Genomic DNA, 14,682 nt, shown 5'->3' with positions numbered 1-14,682 from the left:
ATAATTTATTTTCTTTTGGCAGATGAGGAAAATACACATACATGCATGGGCAACATGCATGCAGTAATTCTGGGCTCAGAATGGAGCACTAGCTCAGATAGCTACCCAAGTAGCACTTTTCATTACATGTATACTATTGTTATTTTTTATGCATTCTGAAATATATAATAAAAATATTTTATAAATTACCCCAAATCTTCTCTCAACAACACTTTTGGAGACTTCTTCCCACTCAGATTTCTTCCTACTAGCATCGCGTTTCTCAATAATGTAATGGGTAATTTCACTACCACCATTATCAACAGGAGCATCCCATGTTAAATAGCATGATTCAGCTTTAATATCAGAAACAGCAAGGTTTCTTGGTGGAGAAGGACGGTCTGTATGAAAGCAATAGAACACAGAATTACATTAAGAAAACAGTAAAAGCATTTTATTAGCTGTCATTTTATTAAAACATTGCGTCCTTACCATACACTTCAACATGCACATTGCGAAATGCAGTGCCAAGACGATTGGAAGCTCTCACAGTGTAAGTGCCTTTATCATCCCTCACTGCTGCAGGCAGGATAAGTTCAGTTTTTGCCTCACTTCTGGACACTTCTTCCTTGGTTATCTTAAGTGCACTGGATGTTTGGTCAATTAAAGCTTCATTCTTGTCCCATTCAATCTTTGGCATTGGCAGACCTGTCACATCAGCAGGAATATTAACTGGTTCTCCTGCCTTTACTTTGATAGTATCTCCTCTCACAGCCAGGCGCAATGTGACAGTTGGAGGTACTGAAAAACAGAAAAAATTGACAGCATGAAGATGGAGAGACAGAAAAATTGCCTTATAATATTTCAGAGATGTTTGTATGGATTTCTTTACAGCAGATATACCTTCATCATCTTGTATAACTACATTGAGGGGCAGTGATGGTTCACTCTCTCCAATCTCATTAACAGCTTTGACACGGAATTCGTACATGTGAAGTTCATCAAGATTTTCAACATGAAGAGATGTGGTTGGGCAGAGCCTTTTGTTAACTCTTTCATAGTCTTTTGAATCATGTCTCCTTTTCTCGACAATGTATCCTAAGACAGGACTGCCACCATCACTACGTGGAGGCTTCCAATCAAGCGTAATGGTTGATTTTGTCCTCTCCGTGTACATGAACCTCTCAGGTGCTGTTGGAGGACCTATGAACACAGATAAATCATAATGAAAAAATATATATTAGAGAATTTTTAATCATATGAATACAGTAGCTCCAGTAGCTCTGGCTTTTAAAAGCCATGTCTTTTGTATGCAAAGTATTTGAGTATGGTTATGGCTAGTAAAAAGTTTCTCTTGTATGTAGAAAAAAAGGCAACAAGTAGTGTTTCAGCAGGCAATAGTATTTCTTTACATAAAGAGCCGAGGTAGTTTTACAGAACTATTTTAGAGCTCTGACTTAAGTAATAAATCTCTTAAAGGCAGATGCACAGTAGGCACATAGGAAAGTAAATACACTACCATTACACTGAAAGCAATCCACACAGCATTACTGGAATAACTGAGTATTAACTTATATCTCTATAAATTTAAATAATTTAAAAAAAAGTTATTTTACCTAATGGATCAACTGCAAGAATGGGTCCTACTTCAACAGATGGACCAGTACCAAACTTATTCTTGGCACTAACACGGAATTTATATTCTTGCCCCTCAACTAGACCCGTAATATCACATTTAGATCTTTCTGTGTCTATAGCTAGTCTCCACGTATGCATTTTGGCATCTTTCCGTTCCACAATGAAGCCTATGATATCACTGCCTCCATCATCTTCAGGATCAGACCAGTTAAGCAAACACATTTTTCTGTTTGTGACCACTGGCTTTAGGTCAAGGACTGGCCCAGGAACATCTGTGAAAACAAAATCAAACCAGTATGATAAACCCCAAACTTTATTTCACCAAAATAAACTTCAGTTGATTTCAGAGAATATATTTCTTACCAAATACTTCTACTCTGGTTCCTGCAGATTTGGAACCACTACTATTGGTAGCAGTAATTACATATCTTCCATGGTCTTTTCGCAATGCATTCTTAATGGTTAGCTCAGATTTTGTGCCAACATTTTCAATAACAACTCGATCTTTATCTAATTCACCCTCCTCCACAGTCCATGTAATGGTGGGCGTAGGACGCCCAGTCACAGTAGCAGGAATTTTAAGAGTTTGCCCAGCCATGATCTGAATGCCTGCTTTGACAGAAACATCCAGCTCAACAGTGGGAGGCTCTGCAGAAGAAAGTGAAATAGTTCATTAGTTCAAGGGAGAGATTCAGGTATACCTTGCTGGACATTTCTTGAAATTTCTTGAAAATGATGTGATTACAGTACCTTGAGGTTCTGCAACTGTTACAGGTTCCGTTTCACCAGGTGGTCCTTCTCCAGCTGCATTAAGTGCAGTAACCCGGAGTTTATAGTCTGCACCTTCTCTGACTTCTTTAACGGTGTACTGTCGAACCTTAATAGGTTTCTCTGTGCAACGTGACCATTCTTTTACCCCCACCAGTTGTTTGTATACATGGTAACCAGTGATATCTCCACCACCATTATACACAGGAGGTTCCCATTCTAACTCAATAGCAGTTGAGCTTGAATCAGCAACCCTTGGAATGGGTGGACCAGGTGGCACTATAAAAAAATAAATGTAAATCAAAGTTAAAGGCTATTAATCCTATTCTGTCATCTCTCTGCTACTAACTTCTGTCAAGTTACTTACTTATTGGGTCCTGCGCAGTTTTTGGATCTGATGGTGGACTAAATTTACCAGGGCCAGCTGCATTTTCAGCACATACTCTAAATATATAGGTTAATCCTTCCAAAAGTCCTTCAACTTTCATTTGCAGAGCATTCACAAGGTTTCTGTTCACCCGAGCCCAATGAGTGCTATTAATTTCACGTTTTTCAATCCAATATCCTAAGATAGGGCTGCCGTTGTCTTTTGGTTCATTCCATTTAACCAACATACTGTTGCTGGTAACATCTTCCACCTCAGGCTTATTAGGTGGATCTGGTGGAGCTGAAAAAAAATTGGTAATTTTGCCATCAATACTGTCTTATTCAGAGGTGAAGTTTAATTTTATCTATCTTAGCCTAGCAAGCTAAGAGAGAACAAAGGTATGAGAAATGACTAATTTTAAGTCATTCTTAAATTCACCTATTCTCTTTCTTAGTAACTTTGACTACTAACAGTAACTAGTAATCAATGAAACTTGATGTGGTTCCCCTTCTGGGAAGAATACCAGTTTACCAAACACAGAATGTTAGGATTTAGAAGTTACTTTTTCAAGTTAAAGGTTTATAACAGTGACAGTTATCTCTTTATTATTAAAATTAGAATGCCTTTTAATAATTCCCTTTATCTCAATGGTCTAAAATATGCAATAGATAATAATTACATTGCTCAAGCTTCTCCTAGGAAACATTCAGATGGATGAAGCTGAGTGTTCTAAGAGTTTGTCTAATTTTAGAGTCATTTTCTAAAAGGACTGTATTTCAAAATTAACACAAAACTTACAGAAAGGATCTTTTGCTGTCATTGGTTTTGAAACACATGGTGGCCCTGCCCCAACTCTATTTTCGGCACATATACGGAAGAGGTATTCTTTTCCTTCAATCAGTTTTGTCACATGGAATTTGCAATGCCTGAGTGTTGAACTGACAGTGACCCAGCCCATTTCAGCTTTTGTATTGTCTTTCTTTTCCAGTACATAGTTCAGGATTTCACTTCCACCATCATCAAGGGGAGGCTCCCACTTGCAAATGACAGAATTTTTCCTCACATCTTCAAAAACAAAGTTGATTGGAGGCCCAGGTGTATCTGTTTATAAAGCAAGCAAAAATGATGAGCACCCTTCTTGTGCACTTCTTATCCAACACTCTGAACAAGAAGGTGTTTATGAGGACTTCACTACATACCTAACACATTGACTTCACAGGAGGCCTTCGCAACACCATGATCATTTTCCACTTTAATTGTAAATGTGCCATGGTCAGCTCTGATGGAGTCACGAATTGATAATACAGACTCTCCTTCTTTGTGATTGTCAATACTCATACGTTCCGGCAGTGAAAGCTGAAAAGGTTCCTCTTCTTCAGCTTCACCCTTCTTCTTCCTGGTATACTTTGCTACTCTCTTTTTGATTTCTTCTGGTCTGATAATTTCATCATTCCTCAGCCAAGTGATAGATGGATAAGGTGACCCTGAAATATGGGCCTCAAGTATGATCTCATCACCTCGCTTCACCTCAAGGCCAGACTGTAGGTTTGCAGCAAGGAAGACTTTTGGAGCATCTATACAGAATGAAAATGGAATACAGAATGAAAATGGAGAGTAGAATCTTCCCATATGTTTGAGGCTCTATGGCAATTACAACAAGCAAAGAAATAAGCAAATCATACCAATAGGATCCACAGCTTTCACAAAAGGAGTAATACGAGAAGGCTCACTGATGCCGGCAGCATTCTCAGCACGAACACGAAACTGGTATTCCTTTCCTTCCTCAAGACCTTTCACTGGATATGTTAATAGAGGTACCAGATAGTCATTGCACCTCTCCCACCTCTCCTTGCCCTTAGCAAGCTTTTCTATTATATAGCCCATAATCTTGCTTCCACCATCAAACAGGGGTGGTTTCCATGTAAGTGTTACTGATTTTGATGTTGGATTATGGACCTCAAGGTCAACAGGAGGATCTGGAGGCTCTGTGGAATAGTAGCAAACAAGAGATCATGTAAGAAAAGAAACTATGAAGCATTTAGTTAAAAATCAACCTGCTAGGTCATTTACTAGTAAAAACTTACGTTTTGGATCTTCTGCAATGATTGGGTTTCTTAGTTCAAGATATTCACCTCCTCCAATCTTATTGACAGCTTTAACACGGAAATAATATTCACAGTTTGGGATAAGATCTTTGACTTGCCAAGAAAGCTTGTTTTCACCAGACATGACTGGGATATATGTTCTACGACCAGCTTCTCTGCGTTCCAGAACATAATGCAGAATAGGAGTACCGCCATCAAAGTCTGGAGGTTCCCAGGTTACCTTGCATGAATTCTTAGTTACATCACTTGCCTTAATGTCTTTACACTGTCCAGGTGGACCTGTTTTAAATAATGATAAGTAAATATATTAATGCAATAAGAACCAAAATAGATGGGAAACTCATACAAATATGATGTCACATTGCATTTTTTTGCTTTGCAGAAAGCAGACCAAAATCACAAATGTTGGCTACACAGTATATATATGTATATAGTATATATATACATAGTATATATATGAATTTGTGTTCATAAAGGTGAAAAATATTAAGAATTCTTGTAAGATTGCTTATATTTATATGCTTTACTAGCCATAGTTGTAGCTTTGAAAAGCCACAGACCAATTAGGCCTATCTGGGGCAAAGTGGTTATTGCTTTGGGTTTTTTAATATTAAATGTGTTTATGGCAATCTACATGGTATCTGAGTTGAAGCAATTCCTCCACATTGCAGAAAAGGAATGTTTCTAGTCCTTTTTTCTGTCAGCTGGGGGGCTTAAATGGAGATAAGTATCTCTTCCAAAATGGAAGAAGTCTAGTTACCTATGACTTTGACATTGACTGAGCCAGTTGTTGATGCCAGCTTGTTCTCCAATGTGATAGTGTAAACACCAGCATCAGCATGGTCACTGTCTGTGACTTCAAGCAATGCAGAGGTGTAGTCACTCTTCATTGTTGTTCTGTCACCAGCTTTCAGCTCTTTGCCATCTTTGTGCCAGGTTATCGTTGGGGATGGAACAGCTCTGAAGGGTACAGGGATACTTAATTTCTGTCCTTTAACAACAACAATGTCATGAGTCTTCAGATCAATGGTTGGATTACCTATGAAAGTAAACATAATATTATTAGAAAGTTGCCAAACACCCAAAGTCTTTCTTCAGTCATCAGTTACACATATCTGAAAAAAGTAAAGCTATACTTACAGTCTGGATCTTTGGCAACAACTTTTTCTGAGATATCTGATGGCTCACTAGCTCCAACAGCATTGACAGCTCTGACTCTCAGCACATACTCCTTGTCTGGAACAACACCTTCTTCCACTTTGCATTTTAGATCTTTTATTGGACGAGAATTGATGCGCATCCATTTTTCTGTTCCTGCTTCACACATCTCAACATTGTACCCAATAATAGGGCTTCCACCATTCTTCTCTGGTGGTTTCCATGCAATGGAAATATGCTTTCGACCTGCATCTGTGACATGTAAATCCTGAGGAGGTGAAGGAGGGCCTGCAAAAATGGAATAGGATTGTGTCATTTTTTTTCCCCAGAGTATCTGTACTACATCGTACACTGCTTCTATAATTAACATACTGCATATTACACTACTACTTACTTGTTGGATCTTCAATACGAATGAGGTCAGTTGGTTCACTTGGGTGACCACAGCCAGCTTCATTTTCTGCACGAACCTGGAACTGCACATCTGTACCTTCAATGACATCAGTCACTCTGAAATTGCAGTCTGGACCAGCTGTCTTGCCAGCTTTTACCCAGCGGGTGGCTAGTTTTTCTTTCTTTTCAATAACATATCTGATAAATAGGGGAAAATACAATCAGGCACTTGAAATATGAACACTTCAGATTTCCTGCTCAATAAAATAGGCTGAGAGAGATTGGAATAATGTAGCCAATGAAAAAATAGAGAGAGAGATGGGTGACAAACTCAGTGACCTTATCTTCACATATCAGCCACATAGTTCTGGTAATTCTTGGATGTAATGGGGCTGATATTACTGACAGACCCAATTTTGAGAGCCTGTTCCTAAACTTCTGCTTTGTTCTCAAGCTTTGGAGAGCTGCAGAGGTGAAGGAAAGGGCATCTAAGCTATATCTGTATCTTTGCTGGTTTGGATCTCTGTAGCAAAGTCTACCAAGCATGTTTGCAGATACCATCTGTGGGGTCTTTAGCCATCAAAATTCCTTCTATAATAGGCTATGGGAAAGTGAAGCAAATTAAGTGGTTTAGGGTGTTGCTTCAGGCAGATCTCTGTAGTTATCAGTTTGTTTAAGACAAGCTTACTGTTTGAGGGAAGGAAAGGAAGAGTGAAAATATGAAGAAGAAAAATCTAGCTTGGATTCAAGGAGACAGAGGGGATTTAGGGTAAATTTTGGAGGAGAGATACTTGAAAAAAATCACAGAAAAGGAGAACTTAAAAGAAATCCAAGGGAAGAAAATAGTCTGTTTGACAAGCATAATGAAGAAGAGAGTAACAGAAAAGAAATGAGGCTCTGTCGTTGCTGATTGTATGTAGTTTGAATGAGAAACTGAGGCAGAAGGAAAATGTACAATATTATTTGGTAAATGGGGCCAAGTGGCTGCAGCTCTGAAGGAGCCAGAGGCCATGTCTGCATTAAAGCCAGCTGGGTTTTGTGTACAACGTGATTTTATCCCATTCCTTTAAATGACATTTAGAGGATGGTTATACACATCCATTTTCTATGCAGATTATAATTTATATTTACATAACTCACATTTTTTTGAAATCAGAACCTTAATAATGTGACCATATGGTATCTGTTTTACATTCCATTCCCCTCTTTTTCACTTAAAACACATTCACTTAAATTTTAAACATTTTGAGAGAAATGTCATGTCTTCATTTATGAAAAATTTTTCACCTACAGGAAACATTACACAAACCTCTAATGATCTTACCTTTGAATTGGTCTGCCACCATCATTCTTAGGGGGTTCCCATTTCAAATCAACATGACCTTTTGTCACTTCAACTATTGTAAGAGCATATGGAGGGCCAGGGGTTGCTAAAGAAAAAAAAAATTCAAATTAGAAGAAAAGGAACCCATTGAGTGGTTTCTACTGGTCTCTCAGCAAGCAAATCTGGAACTTACTGAAAGTATCTTTAGCAAGCACTGAATCTTCAATTTCACAATAGTCACTCTGTCCAATGGCATTTTCAGCAGCCACACGGAACACATACAAAGAGCCTTCAGTCAGTGGGCTCACTGTGTACTTGATATCTTTCACTGTTGTATCAACTGTCTGCCAGCCTTTTCGCCTTACATCTCTCTTTTCAACAATGTAGTTGGTAATTGGGGAACCCCCATCTTTTTCTGGTACTGTCCATTTAAGATCTGCTGTGTTTTTTGTAATATTAATAACCTCAAGCCATCGAGGTGGTGAAGGAGGATCTGTAAAATAGTGAAAGAAGGAAAAACAGGTTAGTCTATTCCTCCTTAAAAATGCTTAGAAGACAGGGAACTCTGCAATACAGAAACTATTAAAACTTCCTATTTTCATAGCTAAAATAGTACACTTTAATATTTCATAAGCCTATAACAGTTTACCTGGTAACTAAAAGGTAGGTAGATATAGAGCTTTTTATTTCTAAAGATAGAGATAGTGAATTTGCAGTAGCAGCACATTTTGAAACACTACTCACAAAGCCTCTCCTTGCACAGCACAGGGTCACTGGGTTCACTGGGCTCACTCTCCCCAGCCTTGTTCACAGCTCTTACACGGAATGAATATTCTTGTTTCTCCATAAGCCCTTTGAGAAAACGTTCAGTTGTGGGAACTCCTTCAGCCACTCTCACCCACTCGTCTGTTCCAGTCTTTAATAATTCAATGACATAAGATTCGATCTTTGCCCCTCCATCATGTTCTGGCTTTGTCCAGTTCAGGAATAATGATGTCTTGCCAACATCTTTCACAGTTGGCTTTCCAGGGGGCCATGGTGGATCTAGACAAAAGTCAGATAATAATTAGATCACTGAAAACAAAGAAATAATTTGATTTTTTGTTAAATTAATCCATGAAAAAAAAGTGTTTATTATACCAATTGCGTCTTTCACTAAGATTGGCTCTGTTTCCTTGCTTGGCTTTCCAGGTCCTGCTAGATTCTCTGCCAAGACACGGAACTTGTATTTCTTCTTGTTTGTAAGACCTTTAACTCTGAAATCAAAAGTAAATTTGATTAAACCAAATCTACTTATTTACTCATGCTTAAAACATTATCCCCTCTACTCTTTGTACTATTATTTACTGAGAAAGCCTGAAAATACCTAAGGTAGTGCTAATGTTGTTATATGAAAATGTAAGCATTCAAAATAGGCATATATTGTCAGCAGTAAAATGGTATGCTGTCACACAGAAATCAATGTTTTCAGAGCCGTCATACATTTTTTCATGTCCCATGACTGTTAGTCAATACAAGTATCAGGAGAAAAAAAAGGAAGGTTTTTGCCAAAAAGAGGCATGAGATGGTTATATCTACTCTTTTAGAATGTCTTATGAGTAACCACAGGGAGCAACTGAAAACAAAGCATAGAAATTGTTAACTGTAATGATTTTTAAAAAAAAGAAGAGATGATTCAGTATTCTATAAAGACATTCTTATTTAAAACTAATCATCAGAGAAAGAGTATGTCACTAGATATTAGTTGAATCTAAACTTATGGAAGCAAGCAAAAAAGAACAAGAACAATGCAGGACTTGTTTAAAAGGTTATTGTTACATTTTTACGTTTCTGTTACCTATTTCAGATTAAAGTGACTATAGTCTTACTTGAATGTTGTATCTTTCACCGGCATTTTATTGCATTTTATCCATTTATCCTGCTCAGGATCATATCTTTCAACCCAGTAGCCAGTGATGGGGCTGCCACCATCTTCATCTGGTTCATTCCATGTTAGCGTCACTGAATCTTTAGTGACCTCTATAGGCTTGAGACCTGTTGGAGGCCCTGGTGGATCTGTATAAATTAATAAATTAAAAAAAATACCATCACACATATGTATTTTTTCTGTTAATATATTTACATAATTTAACATTAATTTAATGCACTAACCAAATGAATATTTAGCAATGATGGGGTTACACTGTGCTGGCTCCCCAATACCATACATGTTCTCGGCACTGACTCGGAACACATATTCTTTATGAGGAATTAAATTGGTAGCTCTGAATTTTGTATCCTTAATAGTTGATGACAACTTGTGCCATATTTCACTGTCTGTAGCTCTTCTCTCAAGGACGTAGTTGGTAATTTTAGAACCCCCATCATCTCGGGGAGGATTCCATGTCAGAAGGCAGGATTCATTTGTAATTTCTGATACATCAAATGCAGCTGGTGGACCAGGTTTATCTGTAGAGGAGAAGGTATAAATGTTAATCTTTTCTGCTTCCATACCTCAGTACTTACTGATGATTTCTTTAAACAAAGTAAAATACATGCATACCGAGAACATTAACTTCAACAACAGCAGTAGCACGTCCACTGGAATTAACAGCTTCTATAATATAGGTTCCACTGTCGCTTCTCTTGCTGTCTATAATAGCGACTGTAGAATGATTAGGTTTGGTTTCAATGGTGATTCTATTGTCAGGTCTCAGAATTTTATCAGCCTTGGTCCAAGTAATCTGGGGTTCAGGCTTTCCGGTTACTTTAGCTGGCAGCTCAATTTTAGTTCCAGCTTTCACAGTAAGTCCAGCAAGCAGTTTCACATCTAAGAAAATTTCTGGGGCCTCTGATTTAGGAGAAAATTAAAATATTGTTATAGAAACAGTATTTCAAGGACTGGTAAAAAGAAAGCAGCTACTGTAATTCACTGATTAATGTAATTACCTTTTGCATCAATGGCCTGAATATCATCTGTTGGCTTGCTTGGCTTACTAGCTCCTATTCTGTTCAAAGCCTTAACCCGATATGCATACCACTCTCCTTCCTTGAGTTTTGTTACTTCCATTCTGTTAGTTAAAAAAAAAATCCAAATATTTAAAGTGGTAAGAATGGTATGTTTAGTTAAAATGATGTATCTTCTGATTTTAATTTACTTACTTTGTTTCAATAACAGGCTCCCCACATGTCTCCCACTTGTCTGTGCCACGCTGGGATTTTTCTACCAAATAGCCCTTGATGCGGGCACCACCATCATACTTGGGGGGCTCCCATGTTAAGAAGATTCCTTTTGATGTTGGATTTCTCCACTTAACATTCTCTGGTGGATCAGGCACCGCTATTAAAAATTAAATACATATAGGACCTCAGAAACCAATCTAAGAAAGATATTTTGTCCATATTTTCTTAAAGAAAATCAGCAAGATAAGACAATGCAAAAAGATGACTCACTTGCTGGTGCTGACATATTTACAGGTTCATCAATATATGCGGGTTCTCCTGGGCCACATTTGTTGCATGCAGAAACTCTAAATAAATATTCTTTGCCTTGTATGAGGTCAGGTACAGTGAACTCTTGGTCAACAACATGATCCATAACCTAAGGAGAAGGAAGACTCCAATGTGTTTATTTAAAGTTTGTTCCCAAAGAGCAATTGACCAAAATACTACACAAAATTCAGTAGCATGTGTAGAAACAATATAGGAAATAGGAACTGGAATGAGAAAGAATGAACTTACTTTGGTCCATGTTTTCCGGCTTACTTCACGTTTTTCAATTACATAGCCAGTCACTGGACTTCCACCATCATCTTCTGGAGGTTCCCATGACAGCTGTACTGTATTCTTGATTATGTCTAAAACTTTAAGTTCTCTTGGTGCACTTGGGCAATCTAAAAATCACACAAATTGTACTAATTATTTTATAATCAGGGTTTGTCAGATGATCTCTATTTCATTGGTCTGCCGAAAGACTTATTCTATTTAGACACTCTTCCTTAAATGGCAAACAGTTGGATACTGAAAACTAAAAAAAAAAAAAAAATCTTTTAAAAGATGTATTTCTATTTTTTAATTACTGTTTAATATATCTGGTTTACTGAAAGTTGTGTCATTTGTCATTTGTCATCATGAACAATTAGATTTTAGCAAGTCAAATATGGAATAGTAGTGGTAAAATATAACATGTCCACTTACCAATGACATTAACACTAATTTCTCCTGAAATGGATGACACAGGATTTTCTAATGTTAAGGTGTAAATTCCCTTGTCTGGACGTTCACTTGGAGTAATTACAAGCTCTGCAAAGGCTGCAGTGGTCTTCATTGTTACACGATCACCCTTTTCTAAGACTTGGTCACCAAAAGACCATGTGGCAGTTGGCACAGGGTAGCCAGCGATAGGAACACGGATCTTGATTGGCTCTGGGACAAAAACTTCCAGACCATCTTTAAACGCACTTAAGTCCATTGTAGGTCCAACTAGAAAAAAAGGAATATAGATTCCATGAAATATTTTCAGATGTTCTGCTCAAGATAGCTGTGTTGAGATGCTGACCCTAACTGCATCTCAGTCATCTTGCTGGAGCTGTCTATGCCCAGCTGTCGCTTCTCACTCCTTTTCTCTTCCAGCTAGATGTTTTTTAGAAATACTTGAGATCATAAGGTAGCTTAGCATTATCAGGTGGGAGATCTGATTTACCCTTTTATATTAAAACTTTACATTATTTTGAATTTTTCTGTCCTACCTTTCTCTTATTCTGTCTCCTTCCACCTCCCACACAGCTAGGTCAGGACACAAAAGGCCATATCTTGCTCTTCAGTCAGCCTAGTAAGTCTCTACCTAATAGTGCAGCATCATAGTAGTACACTGCATGTAGTGCAGTGCATCTACAGAACTGGTTATAGAGGAGAAATAACCCAGAATCTCAAAGGCTCTAAGGCTCTTCCTACCAGTTGGCATAACAGTCATGTGGTGAAAGATATGCATATTGGCCACATGATGCACTTTACCTGTGTGTCTTATCTGATTAATTATCTTTAATAAATAGAATACAGCTTACCAAAAGTATCATCTGCAGTTAATGGTCCAATAGCCTCAGCTGGGTCAGACACACCAGCTGCATTTTCTGCTGAAACTCTGTAGTAATAACTGGATCCTGGTTTCAATCCAGTTACCTAAAAAGCACAAATACTCATTTAGTAACTAATGTTGAGGATGATCTGCACATTCTCAGCACTTTGTTGACGAATGAAATATCCTACCTTAAAAGTAAGAGCAGGTACTAGTTTTGGGTTACAGCGGATCCATTTGTCTGTTCCTTCTTCCTGCCTTTCAATAATGTAGCCCAAGATTGGACTTCCGCCATCTTTTAGAGGAGGTTCCCATATGAGCTGCACAGATGACTTAGTTTGATCTGAATGATCAAGGTTAATGGGAGGACTTGGTCTCTCTGAAAATAATTTGAGAGAAACAAATATTAGCAACTGATAAAGGATTATGGTTCTGCATATAATCTGTCCATACCTTAAAGCATTATTTTTAAAATCTTTGCATCATCTTTTCTAAACCATTTTTTAGATTGAGATTGTCTCCTAATTTCAGAGCAGAAATATTTGGAGTTCCTACTGGACCAAGTGATAGTGAGGTACTTCTGACATGTCTAAAGGACAAAAGTAGGAAAAATCTAACTCTGTACACAAAACTTTCAGCTCACACATTTCTTAATTGAATTTGTGGCCTTTCCTGCACACATACTATATAAATTGTCAAAATGTCCATTTTTCATAAGGCAATCACAACCAATGCTTGCAAACTTACCAACTGGGTCCATAATTTTTACTGCACGTGTAGCAGGACTTGGTTTGCCAACTCCAACTATGTTTTGAGCTCTTACTCTGAAGAAATATTCTTCATTTTCCACAACATCAGTCAAGATAGCTGACAACTCATCAGCTCCAGTGGTCATAGTTGGCTCCCACTTGATGGAAGCTCTGTTACGCAGTTCAATAACGTAGCCAGTAATTGGAGATCCTCCATCATACTCAGGTGGTTCCCAGGTAAGTGTAGCTCCAAACCTGTTCACATCGGTAACTTGTACATTTTGAGGAGGACCGGGAACTTCTGCATTTTATTTTAGGGAGAAAAAGGAAAAACAAAGTATGTGTTCTTTTATCTATTAATAGAGTTTGCATTGCTTTTCTCACACTGTCACTAAACACTGGGTTATTCATAACTTCTGCTTACCAAATTTGCTCTTAGCTTCCACAGGTCTGTCTGTTTCCACGGGCTCACCAGTACCCACTCTGTTCCGTGCACTGACACGGAAGAGGTACTCAACTCCTCCTTTTTGAAGTCCAGTAACAGTGTATTCACAATTTTCAGCACGATCAGTGACCACAATCCAGGTCTTACGCTTGATATCACGTCTTTCAACGACATAGCCAATGATTTTACTTCCACCATCACTTTCTGGTTCCTGCCAGGCAAGGCCAACTTCACCATCATAAGTTTCAGTGACTTCCAAGTTTCTAACTGGACCTGGAACATCTAAAAAACATATGAACAATATTTTAGGGTATTCCATCTTTTTTTTTTTTTTACTTTGGCTTAAAGAAATAAAAGCAAGGTCTTAATATTGGGATCACTTACCAATGACCTCTACATTGATGAATGCTTCTGCTTGGCCATGTTTGTTTCGAAGTATAACCTTGTATCTTCCTTTATCTGATTTCTTTGCTTCATAAATTTTGAAGGTAGTGCAGTCAGTTGTTGTATCGACAGTTGTTGTGGGCAGGCTTTCCTCTCCTTTCAACCACTCTGCTTCTGCTCTTGGATAGGCATCATATGGAACAGTCATGGTTAAAGGCTTTCCAACATCAACGACAAGATTTTGATCACCAGTCTTGATTCTAGGTGCAGCTAAAGAAGATCAACGTGACAAGTGAGTACTTACATATTGAAAATAATT

The 14,682-nt window shown here is 37.9% G+C and overlaps 1 protein-coding gene across 1 annotated transcript in view; it reads right to left on the bottom strand.

Moving 5' to 3' along the window:
* TTN (titin) overlaps positions 1 to 14,682 on the bottom strand; it is a gene marked incomplete at its 5' end in the record, with an annotated part of 127,906 nt that overhangs the window by 70,750 nt on the left and 42,474 nt on the right. Inside the window, 31 exons of the mRNA XM_026075142.1 lie at positions 190 to 380; positions 472 to 780; positions 883 to 1,182; positions 1,596 to 1,889; positions 1,981 to 2,265; positions 2,368 to 2,664; positions 2,753 to 3,052; positions 3,551 to 3,853; positions 3,952 to 4,326; positions 4,435 to 4,737; positions 4,837 to 5,136; positions 5,618 to 5,896; positions 5,998 to 6,303; positions 6,410 to 6,606; positions 7,733 to 7,838; positions 7,926 to 8,225; positions 8,477 to 8,776; positions 8,873 to 8,988; positions 9,601 to 9,787; positions 9,884 to 10,180; positions 10,275 to 10,562; positions 10,661 to 10,782; positions 10,874 to 11,051; positions 11,165 to 11,312; positions 11,453 to 11,604; positions 11,909 to 12,193; positions 12,775 to 12,889; positions 12,977 to 13,164; positions 13,533 to 13,835; positions 13,959 to 14,261; positions 14,364 to 14,633. Of these exons, the coding sequence (XP_025930927.1) occupies positions 190 to 380; positions 472 to 780; positions 883 to 1,182; positions 1,596 to 1,889; positions 1,981 to 2,265; positions 2,368 to 2,664; positions 2,753 to 3,052; positions 3,551 to 3,853; positions 3,952 to 4,326; positions 4,435 to 4,737; positions 4,837 to 5,136; positions 5,618 to 5,896; positions 5,998 to 6,303; positions 6,410 to 6,606; positions 7,733 to 7,838; positions 7,926 to 8,225; positions 8,477 to 8,776; positions 8,873 to 8,988; positions 9,601 to 9,787; positions 9,884 to 10,180; positions 10,275 to 10,562; positions 10,661 to 10,782; positions 10,874 to 11,051; positions 11,165 to 11,312; positions 11,453 to 11,604; positions 11,909 to 12,193; positions 12,775 to 12,889; positions 12,977 to 13,164; positions 13,533 to 13,835; positions 13,959 to 14,261; positions 14,364 to 14,633 (7,697 nt within the window). The remainder of the gene's footprint in view (positions 1 to 189; positions 381 to 471; positions 781 to 882; positions 1,183 to 1,595; positions 1,890 to 1,980; positions 2,266 to 2,367; positions 2,665 to 2,752; positions 3,053 to 3,550; positions 3,854 to 3,951; positions 4,327 to 4,434; positions 4,738 to 4,836; positions 5,137 to 5,617; positions 5,897 to 5,997; positions 6,304 to 6,409; positions 6,607 to 7,732; positions 7,839 to 7,925; positions 8,226 to 8,476; positions 8,777 to 8,872; positions 8,989 to 9,600; positions 9,788 to 9,883; positions 10,181 to 10,274; positions 10,563 to 10,660; positions 10,783 to 10,873; positions 11,052 to 11,164; positions 11,313 to 11,452; positions 11,605 to 11,908; positions 12,194 to 12,774; positions 12,890 to 12,976; positions 13,165 to 13,532; positions 13,836 to 13,958; positions 14,262 to 14,363; positions 14,634 to 14,682) is intronic.

This window comes from Apteryx rowi, unplaced genomic scaffold (genome assembly GCF_003343035.1).
Source record: "Apteryx rowi isolate R43461 unplaced genomic scaffold, aptRow1 scaffold_110, whole genome shotgun sequence".
Taxonomy (NCBI): Eukaryota; Metazoa; Chordata; class Aves; order Apterygiformes; family Apterygidae; genus Apteryx; species Apteryx rowi.
The sequence above is the reverse complement of the archived record's forward strand: the minus strand, read 5'-3'. Positions and strand labels throughout refer to the sequence as shown.